A 17,984-nucleotide genomic window follows, 5' to 3' on the forward strand; every position below is an offset into this window, starting at 1 on the left:
CTTTTGCTCTGTGGAGGGATACAGCAGCTTCTAGGTCACCTCACCACCAAACCATTAATTCAATCCAGAGTGTACAGATAAGGTTCAGGGGGGATCTCTGATCTTATTGGTGGGTGATTTTTATTTTTTTTACAAAAAAAAAATAATTTTAAACTATAGCTATTTTCTAGTTATAAAAGAGAGCTGCAGATGTTTTTTTCCCTTGAAAATAAGAATACATTTACATTTAGAGAAATAGAATAATTACAGGGAAGTTTGGAACCTACAGCTACAAAAGAGACAATACACCTAATTATTACTTTACTTTTGGCAAAAAAGAAATGGGTCTGACACAGGGAAGCATTAACATAATACTTCCCACTCAGTATTCATGGTGCCATGCTTATGTCATCTCCAGCATCAGAAGAATTTCAGAAGGATGGTAAGGGGACCAGTGGGCTCTGCAGAGATAGGAAACTGAGTCATTTATCTGGTCCTTAGTGCAGGAAATCATGACTCAGAATACAGGAAATTGTCACTTTTGAATAAAATGCAGGTTATTCTGGAGGGATGTCTTTGCAAAGACCACAGATGGGCATGAAATGCATAAAATAATGCACAGTTCAAAATAGATTTTGCAAGGAGTTGGGCACTAAATTAATTTTTGTGTCTGGAGATCAGTTTTAATTCTGCAACGTAGGTTACCTTGTTTTCTTTTTTTATCTTTATCATTTGTTTGTTCATCATTAATGCATGTATGCATTCATTGTATGCATTCTGACCATTTATGACCTGTGTTTTGTGTCTAGGGAAGCATTGTGGAGAATGCCAAATCCTGCATAAGGAAAGGAGCAGATAATGCTACAACACCCTATACACAGGCTCTCCTGGCTTATGCCTTCACCTTATTGGGAGACCGTGAGCTGAGAGCGCTCATGCTCAAGCGCCTGGAAGAGCAAGCTGAGGAGGATGAAAGTGAGTAGTATGATCCTTCCATACACTAAGCTTGGAATACAGGAAAAATTAGTAAACAGGAAAGTGGCCACAGCGCACATGTTAATAAAAGCATGTATCCATTTATTGCACAACATATTCAAGTAAATGCAGTTCTGCTTGAGCTTGGAACAGAGGAGAGCTGAGTGCAGCACATCCAGTGAACATGCAAAAGATTCCCGGACCCGCCAAAGGGATGTGAAGACAGCAGCATCAGAACTCTGTGCAGGCCAGTCAAGTAACTCCACCCCAAACTGGATCATCCATGTCTTTTTGGACCTTGCTTTGTGCACTGGTCCAAATCCTTTGGTGGAGGGGGGATTATGGTGTGGGTTGTTTTTTAGGAGTTGGGCTTGACCCCTTAGTTCCAGTGAAGGGAACTCTTATGGCGTCACCATACTAAGACATTTTGGACAATTTCATGCTTCGACTTTTGTGGGAACAATTTAGGGATGGCCCCTTCTTGTTCCAACATGATTGCGAATCAGTGCACAAAGCAAGGTCCATAAAGACATGGATGATCCAGTTTGGGGTGGAGGAACTTGACTGGCCTGCACAGAGTCCTGGCCTCAACCTGAAAGAACACCTTTGGGATGAATTAGAGCGGAGATTGCGAGCCAGGCCTTCTTGTCCAACATCAGTGCCTTACCTCACAAATGTGCTTCTGGAAGAATGGTCAAACATTCCCATAGACACACTCCTAATCCTTGTGGACAGCCTTTCCAGATGAGTTTTATAGCTGCAAAGGTTGGGCCAACTCAATATTGAACCCTACGAACTAAGACTGGGATGTCATTAAAGTTCATGTGCATGTAAAGGCAGGTGTCACAATACTTTTGGTAACATAGTATATCTCAGTATATCTCAATATATGACAACAACCCCTCAAACAAATATATACAACGGCAGCCAACAGGGTATATAGTTTGTATTATGTGCGCTTGTGTATATAGTATCTCACAAAAGTGAGTATACCCCTCACATTTTTGTAAATATTTTATTATATCTTTTCGTGTGACAACACTGAAGAAATGGAATGGGTGGCCTGTAAAAATAATAAAAACGGGTGTAAAATTTAGAACAGCAGTTGTACCATCATCCAAGACTTAATGGAATAGGGGTTTGGGAGCCTGGTCGGACTGGTCCCCAGCCAAGGCTCACCAGAAGCAAGGAAGCAAGTGGACTATCTTGGTACAGTATAGGAAAAGTACAAATAGAATATATAGACAATCGTAAAAACATACGAAAAATGTATTAATAAAAAATAACTGACAATAGAATTAAAACAGAGGTGACTTGGTCATACATAGTACTTCGACTAGTTTTGTGGGATAAACCGCTTCATCAGGAAATACATCTGTAAATAGACACAAGATCAATGACAATATAGTCAAAAATATATAGGGAAATTATATAAATAGTACAATTAAGTAAGAGAGGGGACAAAAGTAATAAAAGTATAGGGCTGCTTACCCAAGTCCCGGTCCAAACAGAGCACAGGGCGTCACCAGTAGGGATGAGCCGAACACCCCCCTGTTTGGTTCGCACCAGAACATGCGAACAGGAAAAAAGTTCGTTCGAACACGCGAACACCGTTAAAGTCTATGGGACACGAACATGAATAATCAAAAGTGCTAATTTTAAAGGCTTATATGCAAGTTATTGTCATAAAAAGTGTTTGGGGACCTGGGTCCTGTCCCAGGGGACATGGATCAATGCAAAAAAAAGTTTTAAAAATGGCCGTTTTTTCGGAGCAGTGATTTTAATAATGCTTAAAGTCAAACAATAAAAGTGTAATATCCCTTTAAATTTCGTAGCTGGGGGGTGTCTATAGTATGCCTGTAAAGAGGCGCATGTTTCCTGTGTTTAGAACAGTCTGACAGCAAAATGACATTTCAAAGGAAAAACCCATTTAAAACTACTGGCGGCTATTGCATTGCCGACAATACACATAGAAGTTCATTGATAAAAACGGCATGGGAATTCCCCACAGGGGAACCCCGAACCAAAATTTAAAAAAAAACAATGACGTGGGAGTCCCCCTAAATTCCATACCAGGCCCTTCAGGTCTGGTATGGATATTAAGGGGAACCCCGGCCAAAATTTAAAAAAAAAACGACGTGGGGTTCCCCCTAAATTCCATACCAGACCCTTATCCAAAAAGAGGGGGGGACGAGAGTGCGCCCCCCCCCCTCCTGAACCGTACCAGGCCACATGCCCTCAACATTGGGAGGGTGCTTTGGGGTAGCCCCCCAAAACACCTTGTCCCCATGTTGATGAGGACAAGGGCCTCATCCCCACAACCCTGGCCGGTGGTTGTGGGGGTCTGCGGGCAGGGGGGCTTATCGGAATCTGGAAGCACCCTTTAACAAGGGGTCCCGCAGATCCCGCCCCCCCTGTGTGAAATGGTAAGGGGGTACTTACCCCTACCATTTCACTAAAAAACTGTCAAAAATGTTAAAAATGACAAGAGACAGTTTTTGACAATTCCTTTATTTAAATGCTTCTTCTTTCTTCTATCTTCCTTCATCCTCTTCTTCTTCTGGTTCTTCTGGTTCTTCCTCCGGCGTTCTCGTCCAGCATCTCCTCCGCGGCGTCTTCTATCTTCTTCTCCTCGGGCCGCTCCACACCCATGGCATGGGGGGAGGCTCCCGGTCTTCTCTTCATCTTCATCTCTTCTTCCTTCTTCTCTTCTTCTCTTCTTCATTTTCTTCTCCGGGCCGCTCCGCACCCATGCTGGCATGGAGGGAGGCTCCCGCTGTGTGACGGTGTCTCCTCGTCTGACGGTTCTTAAATAACGGGGGGTGGGGGCCACACGGTGACCCCGCCCCCTCTGACGCACGGTGACTTGACGGGACTTCCCTGTGACGTCACGGGGAATGTCACAGGGAAGTCCCGTCATGTCCCCTGCGTCAGAGGGGGCGGGGTCACCGGGTGGCCCCGCCCCCGTTATTTAAGAACCGTCAGACGAGGAGACGCCGTCACACAGCGGGAGCCTCCCTCCAAGGCAACATGGGTGCAGAGCGGCCCGGAGGAGATGCTGGATGAGAACGCCGGAGGAAGAACCAGAAGAACCAGAAGAAGAAGAAGATGAAGGAAGATAGAAGAAAGAAGAAGCATTTAAATAAAGGAATTGTCAAAAACTGTCTCTTGTCATTTTTAACATTTTTGACAGTTTTTTAGTGAAATGGTAGGGGTAGGTACCCCCTTACCATTTCACACAGGGGGGGGGGGTGGGATCTGGGGGTCCCCTTGTTAAAGGGGGCTTCCAGATTCCGATAAACCCCCCGCCCGCAGACCCCCACAACCATCGGCCAGGGTTGTGGGGATGAGGCCCTTGTCCTCATCAACATGGGGACAAGGTGTTTTGGGGGGCTACCCCAAAGCACCCTCCCAATGTTGAGGGCATGTAGCCTGGTACGGTTCAGGGGGGGGGCGCACTCTCGTTCCTGCGGCCTGCCAGGTTGCGTGCTCGGATAAGGGTCTGACATGGATTTTTGGGGGGACCCCACGCTGTTTTTTTTTTTTTTTTTTTGGCACGGGGTTCCCCTTAAAATCCATACCAGACCTGAAGGGTCTGGTATGGAATTTAGGGGGAACCCCACGTCGTTTTTTTTTTAAATTTTGGCCGGGGTTCCCCTTAATATCCATACCAGACCTGAAGGGCCTGGTATGGAATTTAGGGGGACTCCCACGTCATTTTTTTTTTTTAATTTTGGTTCGGGGTTCCCCTGTGGGGAATTCCCATGCCGTTTTTATCAATGAACTTCTATGTGTATTGTCGGCAATGCAATAGCCGCGAGTAGTTTAAATCGTTTTTTTCCTTCGAAATTTAATTTTGCTGTCAGACTGTTCTAAACACAGGAAACATGCGCCCCTTTACAGGCATACTATAGACACCCCCCAGGTACGAAATTTAAAGGGATATTACACTTTTATTGTTTGACTTTAAGCATTATTAAAATCGCTGCTCTTGAAAAAACGTCCCTTTTTAAAACTTTTTTTTGCATTGAACCATGTCCCCTGGGGCAGGACCCGGGTCCCCAAACATTTTAAGACAATAACTTGCATATAAGCCTTTAAAATTAGCACTTTTAATTTCTCCCATAGACTTTTAAAGGGTGTTCCGCGGCATTCGAATTTGCCGCGAACACCCCAAATTGTTCACTGTTCGGCGAACTTGCGAACAGCCAATGTTCAAGTCGAACATGAGTTCGACTCGAACTTGAAGCTCATCCCTAGTCACCAGTAGAGCCTCCCGTGGTAACTGGGGGAATATAACAAGTCAAGGGCCTGGAGTCTGAGTGGAATAGAGTACATAAGTTAAATATATATAAAGGTGATTGGACTATATCCAGAAAACAGAGACAGGACTCCTAATCCCTAAATAAATAGGATAGAATAGGATAGAATGTAAAGAGGGAGATAAAACTCACTCTGAAGAGTATTGGGACTATAAAGGGAGATGATGTGTCTGTTAGACGTAAGCAGCATCACAACAGTTAATATAAAAATACAAATTTTATTGAAAATATATAAATGTGCAATAAGAAAGTGACAATCCAGCGAGAGATTTTGAAATCACTTGTATTCAGCCAACATGTTTCACATATCTTTGCTTCATCAGGGCATTAAAAGCATCACAGATTTCATCTCGATTATGTACAAAAATATACATCATTAATATGGTCGTAATTATCAAATGCATTTAACAAGATAATATTTCATGGTATGGGTACAAAATAAATACATACAGGAAATAATAATTGAGCTTACCTGGTCTGTGACAGTCATGAGGGGAGGACTACTGAGTACACACCATAACCAATCAAACGCTTCCCTATGGGTCACCCGGCACCTAAAGACCCATGGATGCCAGGTCCAAAATGGGCCTTACCAGTAGGGGAACTGGACCGTATTCAAGGGAGTGGTAAAAGGGGTTTATAATCATAATCATCATATTGATCATTATAATAATAAGGTTGGAAATATAATATAACCAAGGGTAATTCCTAAAAACGGAACTCCCATATTATTTAAGCATAATGGTATGATCAATATTGACCTAATAATGGGTAAGCGTTAAATAACCTGTGGTAACACCAATTAATAAAGAGACTAGATAATAAAATATAAGAATATGGTAGGTATAGGAAATTAAATCAAATCAGAGGCCATAAATCAGGGACTCACATTGGTGACTTAAAATGGTATGGGCTTAGAATATTATTATTACTTTCAGTGCCAAATACATTAGTAGGTCTTTGTTGTTAGGCAGTATGTATTTAAATGCAGGGGGATACATGCAGTCCCACAGCAAAGTAAAATACGAACAGACACTGCCATATTGTGGGCAGCCAAACTCACAAACACATGTAGTCAGGTTGTCACATTCCGGAACTTACCTTGTGGCAGTATGTACATGTATGGCCAAATCCTGCAAGGAGTGCAACGGCAGTGCGAGAGCTCTGGCCCCGCTATGCAGTGCGGGGTGCGTCTGTCACAGACCAAGCCGTCACTGCCATCTTTTGTTGACACGGTCCTACCGGAAATGAAAGGTTGAATACGACCTCTGGCGTCACTACCGGTCCAGACGTCCCTGCGAGGGTGCACGCGCACTGGGGGAAATCGTGCGCACGCACTAACCATACCGCTCGAGCGGGGATGGCATATGAGGGCATATCTTCGTCCCTATGTCATGAGCTTGCCTTCTTATCTCAAGGATACTTTGGAGTTGTTGAGAGTCTTGGAAGGACTTGTAATACTATCAGGAGCAATATTAGCAGCCATTGATATTGAGGCGCTCTACTCTAGTATCCCGCATGCTCAGGGCATAGCAGTAGTTTCCACATTTCTTAAAGAACAGGACACTAACAACTGGGAAATGGGCCAATTCATCACTACTCTGATGGAACATATTTTGACCACCAACATATTTTTGTTTAACGGCTCCCCCTACCTCTAGGTACAGGGAGTTGCGATGGGGACTTCTTGTGCCCCATCGTATGCTAACCTGTACCTGGGGGGGTGGGAGCGTACTTTTATTTCTGATGATGGCGCCTCGATATATCTCCGCCACATTCTTCTTTGGCGGAAGTATATCGACGACGTTCTGCTCATTTGGACTGGCACGTTGCAATTGCTTTCTGAATTTATGATTTTTCTTTCCCATAAATGATTTCAACCTAAAATTTACCATCCAATCGGATACTACCACAATTCCGTTTTCGGATTTATGCCTCTACCTTAATGATGATGGCACAATACATAGCACCCTCTATAGAAAAGAAACAGCGGGCAACACCATACTACATTACCCTAGTTCACATCCTCGTCCCCTCATTCACAGCATACCCTTCAGTCAATACTTAAGGTTGTGACGAAACTGTACAAGGGACGAGGACCTCGAACTAGAAGCAAAAGCCCTATATCTCAGATTAATTCAAAGAGGATATAGCAAAAAAGTTCTTAAAAAGGCATATCGGCGAGCCAAACAAAACACACGAGAATCACTCATCTTTCAAAACAAGGTTCGCAATACTTGTGCTGCTACCAAACTCATTACGACACACACTGCCCACCAAGACATCTTTCGTAAACTCATTAGCAATAACTGGAATTTCCTATCAGAGGACCCCATCATCTCCAAATATGTGGCTGTAGCACCGCAAATCACATACAGGAGATCCCGTTCCATTAGAGATGGATTAGTGCACAGCCACCTTCCCTTTTCGGCTCCTGTTTTGGGAGCAATAGGTGGCAGCAGCACTTTCCGCTATGGGCATTGTGAATACTGCCCATGGATCAGGGAAAGTTTTGGTTGCCCCCTTCCCAGAGGGGGCTTCCATAAACTTAAAGGATATGCTGACTGCTGCACCACCGGCATTGTTTATCTTGCCACATGTCGCTGCGGCGCATTTTATATTGGGAAAATTAAATGCCCATTTGCTAAACGCATCCAAGATCATCTATATTACCTGGATGCGGGCTTACTTTAAACTCCCATATGTAAACATGTGGGTCTACATCATAGTTTTGACCCCACTTATATTTCATTTGTTGCATTGGAAGTCATCCCAGACATGGAAAGGGGTGGTAATGTAGATAAAAAGATTCTTCAAAAAGAGGCCAGATGGATTTTCAATCAAAAAGCTACTTATCCACCTGGCCTCAACACAGCGTTATCTTACAAACCTTTTTTATAATTTTTCTCTAATTTATATCACACTCCTCTCCCTCATCCTGTTCCTTTCCTTTCCCTTTCCTTTTTTTTTTTTGCAATTTCTATAGTGGAGTAACTCTATACATATGCATGTCTACACCGTTTGTCCCTTGATATTTGATATGGGATATAATATGGGTGAATATTTTAATATTTTTGTATTTTGTAGTAGCTACTATCATTATTGTTTGATTATTTTCCATTATGATTAGGTCTGGCTGTGCTTCGGGGGACTGCTGATTTCCTCATACCAGCGCTCCTGTTTGTCTCACTCGGTTCACTGTTAGCCGATGGTAAGGGAATTTGGGTGTCCCTGCGCAAGAGGGCGGAGTTTCCCCTTTCCACCCTCATATGCCATCCCCGCTTGAGCGTGGTATGGTTAGTGCGTGCACACGATTTCCCCCAGTGCGCGCGCACCCTCGCAGGGACGTCCGGACCGGTAGTGACGCCAGAGGTCGTATTCGACCCTTCACTTCCGGTAGGACTGTGTCAACAAAAGATGGCAGTGTCGACTTGGTCTGTGACAGACGCAAACCGCACTGCATAGCGGGGCCAGAGCTCTCGCACTGCCGTTGCACTCCTTGCAGGATTTGGCCATACATGTATATACTGCCACAAGGTAAGTTCCGGAATGAGACAACCTGACTACATGTGTTTGTGCATTTGGCTGCCCACAATATGGCAGTGTCTGTTCGTATTTTACTTTGCTGTGGGACTGCATATATCCCCCTGCATTTAAATACATACTGCCTAACAACAAAGACCTACTAATGTATTTGGCACCATATTCTACCATATTCTTATATTTTATTATCTAGTCTCTTTATTAATTGGTGTTACCGCAGGTATTTAACGCTTACCCATTATTAGGTCAATATTGATCATACCATTATGCTTAAATAATATGGGAGTTCCATTTTTAGGAATTACCCTTGGTTATATTATATTTCCTACCTTAATATTATAATGATCAATATGATCATTATCATTATAAACCCCTTTTTTAGATTAAAAATCTCTGTACGGTTGTAATTTCTCGCTGGATTGTCACTTTCTTATTGCACATTTTATATATTTTCAATAAAATTTGTATTTTTATATTAACTGTTGTGATACTGCTTACGTCTAACAGACACATCATCTCCCTATAAAGTCCCACTACTCGTTTTATCTCCCTCTTTACATTTTCCTACATAAGTTAAAAATGCTAAAACTATAAGGTGCCAAGAGGGTGGGTGTCCCAGTGATGTGATGAAAAATTGAAGTTGAAATAGAGGTGATGAAAAATGGGTAAAAATGAGAGGGGAACAAGGAAAAAAGTGGTGCAACCCGTGAGTGAATAGTGAAAACCAAAGTTAGTTAATTGGGTGTGAACAAGCCAAGGCCACAAAAACCGCAAAGAGCAGGCGCATTACTAAGAAAAATAGGAGACGTGGACGGGAAGGAAAGTGGGGGAGGGGAATAAGAAGAAGGAGCGAGAAGCAAAAAGGAAGGGGAAACAAGGAAGGAAAAGAGAAGGAGGGGTTAGGGGGAAGGGGGGTGAGGAGAGAAGAGAGAGGGGGGAAAAAAGGAAAAGAAAAGGTGAACCAATCCATTGGGGTTTTTTCCTTTTCCCCCTCCCCCTCACTTCACTTCCAGCCCTCCCCCTTGGTCCCCCTTTGTCCCCCTTCTCTTTTTCCTTTTTTCCCTTTCGTTCTGTCCCCCCCCCTTTCTTTTCCAACTTTATCCCATTTAACCTGTGTTTATTTCTCAGTAGTGCGCCTGCTCTTTGCGGTTTTTGTGGCCATTGGCTTGTTCACACCCAATTAACTAACTTTGGTTTTCACCATTCATTCACGGGTTGCATCACTTCTTTCCTTGTTCCCTTCTCATTTTTACCCATTTTTCATCACCCCTATTTCAATTTCAATTTTTCATCACATCACTGGGACACTCCCCCTCTTGGCACCTTATAGTTTTTGCATTTTTACCTTATGTACTCTATTCCACTCAGACTCCAGCCCCTTGACTTGTTCATTTCCAACAGTCGCTGCGGGAGGCTCTACTGGTGATGCCCTGTGCTCTGTTTGCACCGAGACTTGGGTAAGCAGCCCTATACTTTCATTACTTTTTTCCCCTCTCCTACTTAATTGTACTATTTATATCATTTCCTTATATATTTTTGACCACATTGTCATTGACCTTGTGTCTATTTACAGATGTATTTCCTGATGAAGCGGTTTATCCCGCGAAACTAGTTGAAGTACCATGTAGGACCAAGTCACCTTTGTTTTAGTTCTATTGTCAGTTATTTTTTATTAATACATTTTTAATAAGTTTTTACGATTGTCTATATATTCTATTTGTACTTTTCCTATACTGTACTAAGATAGTCCCCTAGCTTCCTTGCTTCTAGTGAGCCCCCCCAAATCTCTATAATAAACTATAGAACTCCTCCCTCATCTCTATAATAAAGTATACAACCCCCCCAATCTCTATAATAAACTACTTCTCCCTCACCACTATAATAATCTATACAACCCCCCAATCTCCTCCTCCCTCACCTCCTATAATAAACTATACAACCTCCCAATCTATATAATAAACTATAGAACTCCTCCCTCCCCACTATAATAAACTACACAACCCCCATCTCTATAATAAACTATAGAACCCCCCCTTCACCTCTATAATAAACTATACAACCCCCCCCCATCTCTATAATAAACTATAGAACTCCTCCCTCACCTCTATAATAAACTATAGAACTTCTCCCTCACCTCTGTAATAATCTATACAACCCCCCCAATCTCTATAATAAACTATAGAACTCCTCCCCCACCTCTATAATAAACTATAGAACTCCTCCCTCACCTCTATAATAAACTATAGAACTCCTCCCTCATCTCTTTAATAAACTATAGAAGTTAAGGGTTCCTAGATGCCCCCTAGCTGCAGCCAAAATTTGGGGTCACTGGACCCAAAGGGTCCCGAAATGACATTGCTGCAGATAGACACAGTTGACCGACTTTGGGGCCCTGTATGTCGGGGCCACTTGGTGCTAAAAACCCAAAATTTAGTGTTCAAACCTAGTGGAACTAGCACTACAACATATCCAAAGCTGGGGTTCCTAACACCAAGTGGCCCCGAGATATGGGGCCCCAAAGTCGGTTTGGAAAATGTCAAGCTCTTTTCTACAGCAGAGAATGACATTTTCCGATCCGGGTTTGCACACCAAATTTGGAGTTCCTAGTACCAAGTGGTCCCGAGATACGGGCCCCAAAGTTGGTTCCGAAAATGTCATTCTTTGCACCAGAAAAGTGCTTGACTCGAGTATAAGCCGAGAGGGGCACTTTCAGCACAAAAAAATGTGCTGAAAAACTCGGCTTATACTCAAGTTTATACGTTAAGTATTTCATATAAATTGTTATCTCTGTTTTATCATCGTATTGTCAAACCGTGCCTGATTGAAGCTCCGGATGGAACCACCCACACTGCACCGGCAGGGAGGAGGGCGGAGTTAGTGCTCAAACTCATTCAGATCTGAAGAGCCTGAGAGCTATTGAGCTATATAGTAAACAGCCGGCATTTTTTTTCAGCCAAGCTGCAGAAACCCCCAGGCAAGCACAGGGAGAACATGCAAACTCCATGCAGGTGTGGTGTCCTGGTCAGGATTTGAACCAAGGACCGCAGTGCTGCAAGGCTCACCACTAAACCTCTGTGCTGCCCATATGTGATCTCTATTCTCTATGGCCCGCCCCCCGCTGAGCAGGATAAACCAGTGATGTCTATTGGAGGTTATGCTGACTATACATGGATCAAAATTTAGCCGGTTCAGCAGGGACTATGTGTGGCCACTGTGGTTAAATTTGCCCTGTTGGCATATTTTCACTCGCTCAGTACTGCAGGTAATAAGCTGCAGCGCTGATCTGTGTATTCTGAAGGCGGGGGAGTCTTGTAATGTCAGAATACAATGACCCAGCGAGGAAGATTCCCCCTCCACCTGCAATGTGTGTGTGTTGGTGTCTCCGCACTGACTAGCGCTCCTCCATTCTGCTGCTGCAGAACTACTGACCCGAGGAGTTCCCAGCAATGCAGCAGCGGTAGGACGGTTTCCGGTGTTTTTACTCCAACCTTTTCCCCATTCTAAAACCAGGAGTCTATAGGCTACATTCACATCTTCTGTACCTACATATCTCCCGTGCCTCCATACCTCGCATGCCTTCATACCTCCCGTACCTCCCTACCCCCCGTATCTCTATGTACCTCCTGTACCTCCATACCCCCTAAACCTCCTGTACCTCCATGTACCTCCATGTACCTCCTGTACCTCCATACCCCCTAAACATCACATACCTCCATGTACCTCCTGTACCTCCATACCCCTTAAACCTCCTGTACCTCCATGTACCTCCCGCACCCTCCCTGTACCTCCATGTACCATCTGTACCTCCATACCCCCTAAACCTCCTGTACCTCCTTAACTCCTATACCTCCTGTACTCCCCCCCCATACCTCCATATCTCCCATACCTCCATACCTTTATACTTCCCATACCTCCATGTACCTCCATACCTCCTGTACCTCTATAATGCCACACTCTATCTCCTGTACCTCCATATCTATACTATAATAACACTGCACTACAATAACACACTATAATAACACTGCACTACAATAACACACTATAATAACACTGCACTACAATAACACACTATAATAACACTGCACTATTTATAATATAATAACTAAATAACTGTGCCTGCGCAGCTTATCACACAACTCCGGCAATGCCGAGATACCTAAACTCCCACGCCTGTGTGGGAGTGACGTCATGTTGGCCTGGCCAATTAAATCGGGCGGATATTGGTACCAGGAAGCCACCTGGCCAAAGCTGCCAGTGGCTCCGGGATACCATGGCGTTGGAGCACTATGAAAAGTAAAGATCCATTTTAAGACTCCTGGCAGTCCTCCCTGGTTGGTCTGCGCTTCTTCACTAGATGGAATAATTCCCGTAGGTGAAGACAGGTCTGATTATTACGAGTTTCGACATTGGGATCAACAGCCAGTGTTGCCCTTTTTTGACTAATGCTGGAATCCAATAGCGTATTGATGTCATCAGTCACTGGTGACATAAGGGAACTGGGTAATGAGAGGATATCAGCGGCAGTGTGTGTGGAGGTGGAAGGCAGATCTTTTCACTCATCGCCATTTCTGGGTGCATTGTGTGTTGTTTTCACAGTGGAGATCTACTATCAATAAGAGTGGACTGTTTACAATGTGCAATTTGATTAATCTCATTTATGATATTCACTTTAGATAGGTTGAATTATTTTAATTCACAGCATGGATTCCCTTTTCTGGCAATAGAGCGCGACTCAACAATGGAAATTGTCCATAGCTCTTTTCACATTTTTCCTACGACGTGCGACGCTGGGATGGACAGTAAATGTACTCCATCGCGGTCTAAGGCCGGAACCCATTGCTGGGGTCATGTATTTGGTTGGAAAGATCTCATCACTCCAAGGTCTAGTGTTATTCCTGGTAGGTGCGACACTGGGAATGGGAAAGGCAGTCTCCTCCGTAGCGATCGCTGCATTTTTGCTTGTTGGTGGAATAATGACATCACTTGGTGGGATGATGTCACTCTTTCATGGGAAGATATTCCTGTGCCTGACCATCATTTTTGATTTGAGCTTCTTTATACGCCGGCTTAGCCAAGCACGAAGGAAAGCTCGAGGAGGTGCGACTCTGGAAACGGGAACGTCAGTCTCTTCCTTAGAGCTGTCCACATTTACACTTTTTGGAAGGATGTCAGCGCTCATTGGGAATATGTTGCCATCCCTAAACACTTTGGTTGGCCTGCGCTTCTTCACTGGGATGATGGCATTCTTTCGTGGGAAGACATTTTTGTGCTTGACCACCATTGGTGGTTTACGTCTCTTCGTTCGACGGCGTAGCGGGGCACGTAGGTAATCCCAAGGAGGTGCGACTCTGGAAACGGGAACATCTGTCTCTTCCATAGCGCTGTCCACATTTTCACTTGGTGGAATAATGTCATGGCTTGTTGGGATTATGTTGCCAACCTTGATAAGGAGGTGTGGAATGACAGTGCATGTATTGCCTGGTCTGGCCAATCCAATAAACCAACAAGAAAGGCCTAGTGCTCTGGGCACAGCATACCCCCCAGGATTTTGAGGACAGACCAAGAGAGTATTAAAAAATTATTTATTTATTGATTAACAAATGGTTATACAATAGAAAACATTAAAATCAATGGTAATAATACAAACACAAAATTGCAGGCATGGTGGTAACTGCCCTGTGGGGTAGCAGCGGGCTAGTACATGTGGTTATATCGAATGACGCCTGACATGTTTCAGACTATATGTCCTTCTTCAAAGGCTTTATGTCATCAATAGCATACATATTCTATAATATAAAGATATTTGAACATTAATACAATAATACAATGAAATTTAAGATCTTTTTTTTACAGAGATTCTATGATCATCTGAACAGTGAACATAACAAGGAAAGACATACACTTGCATACCTGAGCTGCCAAGCACAGGAGGGAAAGGCAGAATGTATATGACCTGCGCAATGAATGCCTTGTGGTGCAGGGATAAGGATATGTGGCCAGATGTAAATAGCCAAAGCGGAAAAGACATGAAGGGTCAGAGCCGGATGAGCCCACAGTCACTGCAGGAACTCCCACTGAGTGGAATAACTACTCCAAACAGCATAAAGTCAGCTAAAGGTAGCGGAGTATATCTAGTGACCTCCTGTCTGGGAAAGACAGAAAAGGATAATAAGTATCTTAAGATGTCCGAACAATCAAGGGTTAATGATGTCAATACCATATAGAGATAGTAAGAATGTGAGCTTACCATGGTAGGAGTGAATACAGGTCAGTGGGTCCCAGCAGCAAGCAAGCACCATCAGTGTGAGTTTGAATTTGATTGTATAAATGTTCAAATATATTTATATTATGGAATATGTATGCAATTGATGACATAAAGCCTTTGAAGAAGGACATATAGTCTGAAACATGTCAGGCGTCATTCCATATAGCCACATGTACTAGCCCGCTGCTACCCCACAGGGCAGTTACCACCATGCCTGCAATTTTGTATTTGTTTTATTACTATTCATTTTAATGTTTTCTATTGTATAACCATTTGTTAATCAATAAAGAAATAATTTTTTAATACTCTCCTGGTCTGTCCTCAAAATCCTGAGGGGTATGCTGTGCCCAGAGCACTAGGCCTTTCTTATATGTTGCCAACCTTGAACACTTTGGTTGGCCTGCACTTCTTTACTGGCCAGCATAAATCCCGTACGTGAGCACGGATGTGATCCCTAGGAGGTGCGACTCTGGGAATAGGAAAGTCGGCCCCCTCCATGCTGCTCTCTGCATTTTCACTTGTTGGTGGAATGGTGTCCTCACTTGCTGGTAGAATGGCATCACTTGGTGGGGTGATGTTGCTACTTGTTGGTCGGAACAGTTGGTGGAATGGCTTGAAATATATTAGGAGCAGTATCATCAGCATGGTGATAAACCCCAGAAAGCAATATGACTGGTGCTCAGTAGGGATGAGCCGAACACTCCCCTGTTCGGTTCGCACCAGAACATGCGAACAGGAAAAAAGTTTGTTCGAACACGCGAACACCGTTAAAGTCTATGGGACACGAACGTGAATAATCAAAAGTGCTAATTTTAAAGGCTTATATGCAAGTTATTGTCATAAAAAGTGTTTGGGGACCTGGGTCCTGCCCCAGGGGACATGGATCCTACCCCAGGGGACATGGATCAATGCAAAAAAAAGTTTTAAAAACGGCCATTTTTTCAGGAGCAGTGATTTTAATAATGCTTAAAGTCAAACAATAAAAGTGTAATATCCCTTTAAATTTCGTAGCTGGGGGTGTCTATAGTATGCCTGTAAAGGGGCGCATGTTTCCCGTGTTTAGAACAGTCTGACAGCAAAATGACATTTCAAAGGAAAAAAAGTCATTTAAAACTACTCGCGCCTATTGCATTGCCGGTCCGATATACACATAAAAGTTCATTGATAAAAACGGCATGGGAATTCCCCACAGGGGAACCCCGAACCAAAATTAAAAAAAAAAATGACGTGAGGGTCCCCCTAAATTCCATACCAGGTCCTTCAGGTCTAGTATGGATATTAAGGGGAACCCCGGCCAAAATTAAAAAAAAAAAAAATGACGTGGGGGTCCCCCTAAATTCCATACCAGACCCTTCAGGTCTGGTATGGATTTTAAGGGGAACCCCGCGCCAAAATAAAAAAAAACGGCGTGGGGTCCCCCCAAAAATCCATACCAGACCCTTATCCGAGCACGCAACCTGGCAGGCCGCAGGAAAAAAGAGGGGGGACGAGAGAGCGCCCCCCCTCCTGAACCGTACCAGGCCACATGCCCTCAACATTGGGAGGGTGCTTTGGGGTAGCCCCCCAAAACACCTTGTCCCCATGTTGATGAGCACAAGGGCCTCATCCCCACAACCCTGGCCGGTGGTTGTGGGGGTCTGCAGGCGGGGGGCTTATCGGAATATGGGAGCCCCCTTTAACAAGGGGACCCCCAGATCCCGCCCCCCCATGTGAAATGGTAAGGGCCTACCATTTCACTAAAAAACTGTCAAAAATATTAAAAATGACAAGAGACAGTTTTTGACAATTCCTTTATTTAAATGATTCTTCTTTCTTCTATCTTCCTTCATCTTCTTCTTCTTCTGGCTCTTCTGGTTCTTCCTCCGGTGTTCTCATCCAGCATCTCCTCTGCGACGTCTTCTATCTTCTTCTCCTTGGGCCACTCCGCACCCATGGCATGGGGGGAGGCTCCCATTCTTCTCTTCATCTTCTTCTCTTCATCTTCTTCTCTTCATCTTCTTCTCTTCTTCATCTTCTTCTCCAGGCCGCTCCGCATCCATGCTGGCATGGTGGGAGGCTCCCGCTGTGTGACGCGTCTCCTCTTCTGACGGTTCCTAAATAACGGGGGGTGGGGCCACCCGGTGACCCCGCCCCCCTCTGACGCACGGTGACTTGACGGGACTTCCCTGTGACATCACATGGAATGCCACAGGGAAGTCCCGTTATGTCCCGTGCGTCAGAGGGGGGCGGGGTCACTGAGTGGCCCCACCCCCTGTTATTTAAGAACCGTCAGAAGAGAGACGCGTCACACAGCGGGAGCCTCCCACCATGCCAGCATGGATGCGGAGCGGCCCGGAGAAGAAGATGAAGAAGAGAAGAAGATGAAGAGAAGAGCGGGAGCCTCCCCCCATGCCATGGGTGCGGAGCGGCCCGAGGAGAAGAAGATAGAAGACGCTGCAGAGGAGATGCTGGACGAGAACACCGGAGGAAGAACCAGAAGAGCCAGAAGAACCAGAAGAAGATAGAAGAAAGAAGAAGCATTTAAATAAAATTGTCAAAAACTGTCTCTTGTCATTTTTAACATTTTTGACAGTCTTTTAGTGAAATGGTAGGGGTACTTGTACCCCCTTACCATTTCACACGGGGGGGCCGGGATCTGGGGGTCCCCTTGTTAAAGGGGGCTTCCAGATTCCGATAAGCCCCCCCGCCCGCAGACCCCCACAACCACCGGCCATGGTTGTGGGGATGAGGCCCTTGTCCTCATCAACATGGGGACAAGGTGTTTTGGGGGGCTACCCCAAAGCACCCTCCCAATGTTGAGGGCATGTGGCCTGGAACGGTTCAGGAGGGGGGGAGCGCTCTCTCATCCCCCCTTCTTTTCCTGCGGCCTGCCAGGTTGCGTGCTCGGATAAGGGTCTGGT

The 17,984-nt window shown here is 44.5% G+C and overlaps 1 protein-coding gene and 1 long non-coding RNA gene across 2 annotated transcripts in view; both read left to right on the forward strand.

The window, feature by feature from the left end:
- LOC141105853 (alpha-2-macroglobulin-like) overlaps positions 1-17,984 on the forward strand; it is a 368,197-nt gene that overhangs the window by 292,491 nt on the left and 57,722 nt on the right. Inside the window, exon 27 of the mRNA XM_073595997.1 lies at positions 789-954. Coding sequence (XP_073452098.1) covers positions 789-954 — 166 coding nt within the window. The remainder of the gene's footprint in view (positions 1-788; positions 955-17,984) is intronic.
- LOC141105854 (uncharacterized) lies at positions 7,631-10,626 on the forward strand. Its single transcript, XR_012235665.1, has 3 exons — positions 7,631-8,813; positions 10,188-10,276; positions 10,393-10,626. It is a non-coding gene; the product is annotated as an uncharacterized lncRNA (long non-coding RNA).

The sequence above is a fragment of the Aquarana catesbeiana genome, linkage group LG08 (genome assembly GCF_042186555.1).
Source record: "Aquarana catesbeiana isolate 2022-GZ linkage group LG08, ASM4218655v1, whole genome shotgun sequence".
In the NCBI taxonomy this organism is placed as follows: domain Eukaryota; kingdom Metazoa; phylum Chordata; class Amphibia; order Anura; family Ranidae; genus Aquarana; species Aquarana catesbeiana.